General features: G+C 45.4%; 1 protein-coding gene across 8 annotated transcripts; it reads right to left on the bottom strand.

The window, feature by feature from the left end:
- Window positions 1–1,483: 1,483 nt before the first annotated feature.
- Window positions 1,484–6,704, bottom strand: UBB (ubiquitin B). Of its 8 annotated transcripts, XM_050714788.1 has the most exons (4): window positions 6,562–6,704; window positions 4,364–4,477; window positions 3,680–4,001; window positions 1,484–3,017 (listed from the first exon to the last, which is right to left on the bottom strand). In XM_050714788.1, exon 4 carries the CDS (start codon window positions 3,009–3,011, stop codon window positions 1,638–1,640), a length of 1,374 nt encoding a protein of 457 aa, XP_050570745.1. In that variant the 5' UTR covers window positions 3,012–3,017; window positions 3,680–4,001; window positions 4,364–4,477; window positions 6,562–6,704; the 3' UTR covers window positions 1,484–1,637. The 8 variants fall into 8 exon arrangements, with proteins under 8 accessions (XP_050570745.1, XP_050570752.1, XP_050570750.1 ...); XM_050714795.1 differs by lacking the exons at window positions 4,364–4,477; window positions 6,562–6,704 and having other exon boundaries at window positions 1,484–1,823; window positions 2,736–3,017; window positions 3,680–3,819; XM_050714793.1 differs by lacking the exons at window positions 4,364–4,477; window positions 6,562–6,704 and having other exon boundaries at window positions 1,484–1,823; window positions 2,508–3,017; window positions 3,680–3,812.
- Window positions 6,705–8,258: the final 1,554 nt, after the last annotated feature.

The raw sequence follows: 8,258 nt of genomic DNA, 5'->3' as shown, positions 1-8,258 counted from the left end.
CCCTCTGGACTGTAAAGTGCTCACGGAATTTGTCCACTAAGGACAGCTGGGCTATTAAAACATGCTGAAGTGTCTAAAGTCTAAGAAGCAAAAAATCAAAAAAATATTAAAGAAAAAGGTATTGCAGGAAATCAGTAAATTGAAGGAAAGCATCTCTAACAATAGAAATACCAATTGTTCTTTGAACCTAGGTTTCTGCTAGCACAGCTACATACAGCAGTCAGGGAATCAAATGTTGCTAAAAAACTATCACCACTGTAACCAGCAATACTATGCTTAACTTAGTTACAATGGGTAGTTTAACTTTTTTCTTTCCCTATGATTGCATCCTTATTAAGAACACATTGCTAATATGGGGGCATTACTACACCAGGCATCTCCAGTAGATGCTCATTAACATTAAACTGAAAATTGAAATTTAAGTGGAACAAGCTAGGGCACTAAAGTGGACAAGAAAGTCTAGATGGTGCATAACACAAAGTACCAGTAAGGTACAAAGCGCATCAGCACAGCGCTGCACACACAGATACCAAAACTCAATTTGAACAGCTAAGCAGCTATCAAAATTCAGTAAATACCTTGAAAGCCACAATCCTTACAACCTTGGGAAGGCTCCATAAAAGGGCACATGAATAACTACACGCACTTTTTAAGACCCACCGTTATACATTGAACCTAACCAGTCTCAATGTCACCTTAAGTATCCCAACACCCATTTGGATGGAAGATTCCTTGACAAACCCATATTCAAAAAGCATTTCTGCGCTAACTCCCTAGCTTTCAGCATTAAATATGCTTTTGTAAAATGCTACTACTCAACCCAAGGAAACCCTCTTGTACCCAATGCTTCACTTTTCAAGGAAACCATTTTCAGAGCTCAGTATATAGGCATGCCTCCAAACTGCATGCAACACAATAGTGCTTGCTGCAGTTAGTCCTTCCCCAAGTGTACCACATGAGTCAACAGCGTAACACCCCACCTCCATTTTATACAACTCACTTTGAACAGGTTACTTCTGGAACAGACACACTACAGTTTCTCTCCATTAAAAAACACCTAGCTAGCAAGTTCACCTATATAGCTTACACAAAGGTTAATGAAGTGTGAATTCACCTTATGTCAGTGTCAGGCAACACAATTACTTACTTCTCAGAACAATTAACCCATTTAAAGATACTGCAGTTTACAAACTATGGTAAATCCACCCTACTGAATTGAGTCCTACAACCTTTGCTTGGTTTAGTAGCAGCTTTCTGGAGCCTTTAACAGAATGCAGTATCCTTCCTGGAAATAAATTGTGTCAAGTTCTAGGTAGAATTAATATAGTATTTCTGCTTAAATTAAGACTTTAATCCATGTATGTTTCATCTACGATGTCATTATCCATGTAAGGAGGCTTAAACCACCATGGAAAAAAGCCAACATGAGCATGTCACTTAAATATACTGGGTTTACTAGCTTAAACTGAGACAAGACTACAAATTGTGATGTGCAACAGAAAACTTTATTAGCATTACAACACAGTTCAGCAGTTACTTAAGCTTGCATTAACTTTGCATTTAATTTAAGACATTAGAAGGACTACAGTGCAAACACAAGTGCTATCAGCAATCTCATCAAGCAAGATGCACAGTGACTAACAGCCACCCCTCAGGCGCAGCACAAGGTGCAAGGTGGACTCCTTCTGGATGTTGTAGTCAGACAGGGTGCGCCCGTCTTCCAGCTGCTTGCCAGCGAAGATCAGCCTCTGCTGGTCAGGAGGAATGCCTTCCTTGTCCTGGATCTTGGCCTTCACATTCTCAATGGTATCGCTGGGCTCAACCTCAAGGGTGATGGTCTTGCCAGTCAGGGTCTTCACAAAGATCTGCATGCCACCCCTCAGGCGCAGCACAAGGTGCAAGGTGGATTCTTTCTGGATGTTGTAGTCAGACAGGGTGCGCCCGTCTTCCAGCTGCTTGCCAGCGAAGATCAGCCTCTGCTGGTCAGGAGGAATGCCTTCCTTGTCCTGGATCTTGGCCTTCACATTCTCAATGGTGTCACTAGGCTCAACCTCAAGGGTGATGGTCTTGCCAGTCAGCGTCTTCACAAAGATCTGCATGCCACCCCTCAGGCGCAGCACAAGGTGTAGGGTGGACTCCTTCTGGATGTTGTAGTCAGACAGGGTGCGCCCGTCTTCCAGCTGCTTGCCAGCGAAGATCAGCCTCTGCTGGTCAGGAGGAATGCCTTCCTTGTCCTGGATCTTGGCCTTCACATTCTCAATGGTATCGCTGGGCTCAACCTCAAGAGTGATGGTCTTGCCTGTCAGGGTCTTCACAAAGATCTGCATGCCACCCCTCAGGCGCAGCACAAGGTGTAGGGTGGACTCCTTCTGGATGTTGTAGTCAGACAGGGTGCGCCCGTCTTCCAGCTGCTTGCCAGCAAAGATCAGCCTCTGTTGGTCAGGAGGAATGCCTTCCTTGTCCTGGATCTTGGCCTTCACATTCTCAATGGTATCGCTGGGCTCAACCTCAAGGGTGATGGTCTTGCCAGTCAGCGTCTTCACAAAGATCTGCATGCCACCCCTCAGGCGCAGCACAAGGTGCAAGGTGGACTCCTTCTGGATGTTGTAGTCAGACAGGGTGCGCCCGTCTTCCAGCTGCTTGCCAGCAAAGATCAGCCTCTGTTGGTCAGGAGGAATGCCTTCCTTGTCCTGGATCTTGGCCTTCACATTCTCAATGGTATCGCTGGGCTCAACCTCAAGGGTGATGGTCTTGCCAGTCAGCGTCTTCACAAAGATCTGCATGCCACCCCTCAGGCGCAGCACAAGGTGCAAGGTGGATTCTTTCTGGATGTTGTAGTCAGACAGGGTGCGCCCGTCTTCCAGCTGCTTGCCAGCGAAGATCAGCCTCTGCTGGTCAGGAGGAATGCCTTCCTTGTCCTGGATCTTGGCCTTCACATTCTCAATGGTATCGCTGGGCTCAACCTCAAGAGTGATGGTCTTGCCAGTCAGGGTCTTCACAAAGATCTGCATGTTGAACTGCAAAACATACAGAAATTTCAGCCTTAAGTAGTCAGTAAAATACAGTCTCAAAACTGTGATTTCTAAATACAACAACTTCTGCTGTTTTGCATTACGTAAATAGCATTTAGAGTTTCTCTATTTTATTATTGACCTTATGAATTCTATAATCTTTCTCTAACTGTTGCTGCTAAAGTAATGATCTTTTCTAACCATCTATCTCCTCAGGACAGACCTCTGATGCTGTCTCCGGGCGAATGACCCCCAGCTGCCAGCCCCTTCACCTTCCAGCCGCAGCAATGCGGCAGAGGAACCCAGCAGGGGCCGCAGCACCGCCCCGCGCCCTCCCGCGCAGCTGCCGCAGGGCTTCAGGCGAACAACCCGTGACAGCAGCGCGGTGCCGCCGCCCGCTCCGGCCGTGACTCACGCCTGCTTCCGGCGCAGACGGCAGGCTCCGCCATTTTCCCTCATCTACTCCCTCTTCCTCACCGGGCGGTTACGCGGCCACCCCCCACCCGTCTGTAACATCGTTCAGGCATTTAGAGCCGCTCCCTACCTCACCGCCACCAACCAGCAATACAGAAATACCGCCCGACAACCCCCCGGCTCCGCTTTCTGCCTCTCTGCCCACAAACGCGAGGGTTTCCCCCCCCCGATTCCCCCCCGCCGCCCCGACTCACGTCTCCGGCCCTGAGCGCCGCTCCCTCCGAACTCAGTTCCTTTTTCTCTCCAGCTGTGATCTGCGCGGTGACGCACCCCTGCCCGTATTTATGCAGTTCCTGTCAGGCAGGCCCCGCCCCCGAACGCTGACGTGTCCATCCGCCTCTCAAAATAGTCCCAAGCAAAAGACCCCTGTTGATCGAAGCACCCGCCGTTGTTCCTCGGCTGTCCCCCTTACATTAGCGAGGGGGGTCCCGGGCTCTTCGCCTTAGGCCCCAGCTCCTCAAGAATCCCCAAATTTTTGGGAGCGCGGATGGATCTGGAGGTGCGGTGAAGCGGTTACTGCAAGTAACGAAAAGCTCGGCATTGATTGGTGCAGCAGTAAGAAAGGCGGGTGCTGATTGGCTGACCGGAATGGAGGGTGGGGGTGCTCGCAAGGAAAACTCTGGAAGATTCGGGAGCTGCCGAGTTCTGATTGGTGCGCGGTGAGGTCAGCCCTGTTGCTAGGGCGGCCCCTGTGGCGGGGCAGATTTCGGTAAGGGCGGGGGAGAGCGCATGCGCATAGGGGTTCGTGGGCTTGGGGTCCCATTTGGGGCCGACTTTGTGGGGTCTGCCTCTGTGGGGTCGCCTCGCCTGCCCTCCCCCATCAGTGCCTAGGGCCTGGCAGGGAGAGGGGGAAGGTACCCCGGGAAGGGACGGGTTACCTCTGGTGTCAGCCTTCTGTTGGCCTCTAGAGTCCCTGCAGTACCTCGCTGGCCCTTTCCCTGAAGGACACAAAGTGTTTCTGTCAGGGCCTGGCATAGTCCCATTGCGCAGGGCTGTGAGGGAAAGCCAGGGAGAGCAGAAGTGTGTTAGAAATGCTGGAAAATGCTGGCACTTAGAAATTTGGCAAGTGTTTGTGTCTCCCGGTGCGTCACACGCTATGGGCTGAGTGTGCGCCCTGTCATGAGGCCATTTCCTGAGCTGCCCTTTGAGCCAGTTTTGGGCAGCTGATGGCTTTTTAACACGAGGCTGCAAAGCAAGCCTTCTGATGAAATGCTGACGTTTGAAATTGAAATGGCTGTTTACTTGCCTTCAGAACAGGAAGCCTTGAACAGGTTATGGAATAACTTCCTGCTGCAAACTGATGTGGCGATGTGCTTCACGTTAATTAAAGCTCATTAGACCTTTCAGACTGGCTCATAACTCAATTTATATCATAACTGGAGTATGCAAAAACAAAAAAGGTTTTTGTGTTGTTTCATTTGCTGCTAGCTCCCTCAGTGAACCCAGATGAACTTTCTGGTAAATCCTCTACTCAGGAAGCATGAGTATGCATGTGAATAGGCAGGATTTAATACAGAGCTATGTGCTATATTTCCATTAAAACAAACAAACAAAAAAAACCTTTGGTTTCTTCTAGCAAGGCTTGTGTCTGCTAGCACTTCCTGTTTTACAGTAAAAAGAAAATAAATCTTCTTAACAATTATTCACAATGTAGAGACAGGAAGGGAGGAAAACAGTAACTGGAAAATTCAGAGACTGTTCTGTGGCAATAACCAGCCTCTGGAATATTATTCAGCTACATAAACTTAGAGCAAATGGCAGACTTGAGCAATACTACATTTGTTTTCATTATGCTGCCAGTTTTGCTCAGTGTTTCCAATAGGTTCTTTTTGTTTGCATAGTGCCAAGGTGGAAGATGTTTGATCCAGAGCAGCCAAATAATACCTTGGAGCCTTGAGAGGAACTAAAAGTAATATTTACAATTGTGAAAGGCCACGTCTGCTAAACTGAAGATTAACCACATGCTAATCTTAAAGCCTTGAACTGTGTTTGTGCACATCAGGCTTGCATTAAGGATTTCACTGTGTATTTCCAGAAAATACTGGAGCCCTTCCCTCCTCTGTTTTTTCTAAGTATGGCTCAAGCCTATGACTAAACTGCTTGTGAAAGCAGTTGTTTGTTTTCTGGTTAAATATTCAAATCAATAGATAAGAATAAAATCCCAGCAAGATGGCTCTACCACAGGCAGTTCTTTAAATACGTTGTTAACAACGGCTCCTGAAAGTCATTCTTCAAGGAAATGACATTACCCAAGGCAAGCACAGGCAGCAAAGCACAGACAGCTGCCATTGAATGTAGGCTCTGTTTAGAAACAACAATGGATTGTATTTGTCAGTTCCATGCAAAAAGCCTCGTTATTTTCCTCAGGTATCCCTCTGTCAAGAGATAAACAAAAGAGTTTGGCTTTGTCTGCACAACTCCAAGGCCTAGCAGAATTAAACTAATCTCCATAGCCTGCTGGCAAGCTACTCTATGCAGGCCATCGTTAGCATTTTCCAGCCTCCACTGATTGGATTTGTTTAATTCTCCTAACTATTAAGCTGGGATAGACATCTACATGCCTGTACAAACCCCACCTCTTTTGTTTCTGGGACAATACAGAGATCTTAAACATCTCTTTTCCTGTTCCTTGGCTTTTTCTCTGTGGTAAATCCATGTACACTGACAGTTACACAATTCCTATCTGCACAGATTCGTTATTGTACTTTGATGATATTTTATCATCAGGCTGAAAGGTACATTTTTTTTGAAGTCATAATGCAGTTTTTATACATTGCAGGCCAGATTCTGCCTCGTTTTCACACATTATGTGTACAGAACAATCTCCCAAGCTGATAGTAACACTCTCATGACTTAATTTTACTGAACTTCAGCATTACCTCAGAATTTCTTCAGAAAATATTTTACTACCCAAGCTTGATACAGAGGAGACATGTTTGTTCTTAAATGATGTACTGTTACTGTTGTGGTTATTCAAAGCACAAGTATTTAGCATATATACTGCCCTTCCTTCAGTTCTAGATGAGTAAGAATCAGCAAGCGGCTGACTGTGGACTGCATATAAATAAATGCAAACCTGAAAAAGCAGAAATCCGTATCTTGTGACTGGCCTGACTGCACAGGTGGTTCCAGCCTCTGCCAGGGTATGGGGCCTGCCTTTGGGGACACATATTTCTTGCTGAGTGGTTTCAAAAGTAGGTCACTGGGCAGTAGTATAAAATAACCTGCTTTCAGAAGAGAAGAACCGGGGGTCAGAGAAATGTTTCCAATGAATTTGTACATTCTAGAACACAATGTCTGTTTTTTATGTACACTACTAGGTCTGTTTTTATGTACACTAATGCCCTAGCAACAGCATAGCATTTCGACGTGAGCAATGTCAAATGAAGCAATCTGTTTATCTTTAGCTACAAGGGTTTAACTTGGGACAGCCAGCAAATCAGAGGATTTGAGTAGGAGTAGCAAGTTCAGTACTTTTCCTTTGTTCAGATAAAAATAGGGCTATTTGCCACCAGGAAAAGCAATGTATTTTTCTACCTCATAATATTACTCATACCTATGTCAGGTCTCTTTCACTGCATATGACGCAGGATAATTATACTTACCTATTTATGCTTATGGAGATAAATATTTTCTCCCTAAACCTGTAACACTGCAATAAGGCCCAGTCTGCTGAAGTTCCAGTCTTAAGGCAAATAGAGCTGTGGCATGTTACTGCTTGTCCTTGTACTGCCAAGCTCAAGGGTTATAAAAATAACGAGTCACAAATTCAAAGTACGGTAAGATTGACTGTAATATTGAGATTACCAAAAAAGACAACTCTCCGAGTTTTGTTTTTTTTAAGCCTTATCCTAAAAATACCTTAATAAACAAAGTCCTTAACAAGCTACCAACTTCAGGAGCTGAAAACTTAAGAAAAACAAATAGCTACATTTGTAATAAAACAGGGGAAATGGGCAATACTAATTTGTTTCTTTGTTTAAAGCATAGTTTGACTGCAAGACACATGGATACAGCTTTGCTTTCAGATCTGTGCTGCCACCATGAACATGTTTGGGCGCGTCCTTCTCTGTAGGTCTGAATAACCCAGGGAAACGTGTCAATTCACATGCTTCTGATGTAAGGAGACTTTTGAAGGGCATCTTATAAATACACCATCAGCCTAAAATCACAGGTTTGTGCCTGCACGTTATGCCAGTGAAAGCAACAATAACTAGGTCTATTCTAAAAATTACGTGTCTGCGTCTTTGCAGTCTATCTCCTGCTTATGAGTCTCTTGGATCCGATCCAAACTGCACTGCAGTTGAAGGAGCTCTCTTTGTTCCCGTTCTCTCTGCTGTGTCTGAGCTGCTTGAGCATGTGGTTTCTGGGGTGAGGATTTTCAGCAGTATAGCAGAGAAGCATCCTGACAAAACAGAAAGATAGAAGGAATGATTCTACAATGCTGTTAATAATTATTAATATGTTTCAATTAAGCCTCTCTAACAGTAAACAAAACCAAGTATTGTCAAGGCCATTCTAAACAGCCTTCCTCCATCAGCCCCTTTGTCTTCAGATCCAGCTTGGATCCCTCGATGGTAAGGAGAATGGCCAGAAAGCTTCCCCTTTCATAATATCGAGACTAAAATCCAAGCATTGATATTTTTCTCCTCTGTACAAACTATGTGGTACTAACTACCTTAGTTCTTTTAAATATGGTGCTAGCTATAAACTACTTCTAGTTCCCTGCTTGTTAGATGAAAAGCATCCACAGCTCCTAATTTACCTTAAACC

The sequence above is a fragment of the Cygnus atratus genome, chromosome 20 (genome assembly GCF_013377495.2).
Source record: "Cygnus atratus isolate AKBS03 ecotype Queensland, Australia chromosome 20, CAtr_DNAZoo_HiC_assembly, whole genome shotgun sequence".
Lineage (NCBI taxonomy): Eukaryota > Metazoa > Chordata > Aves > Anseriformes > Anatidae > Cygnus > Cygnus atratus.
The sequence above is the reverse complement of the archived record's forward strand: the minus strand, read 5'-3'. Positions and strand labels throughout refer to the sequence as shown.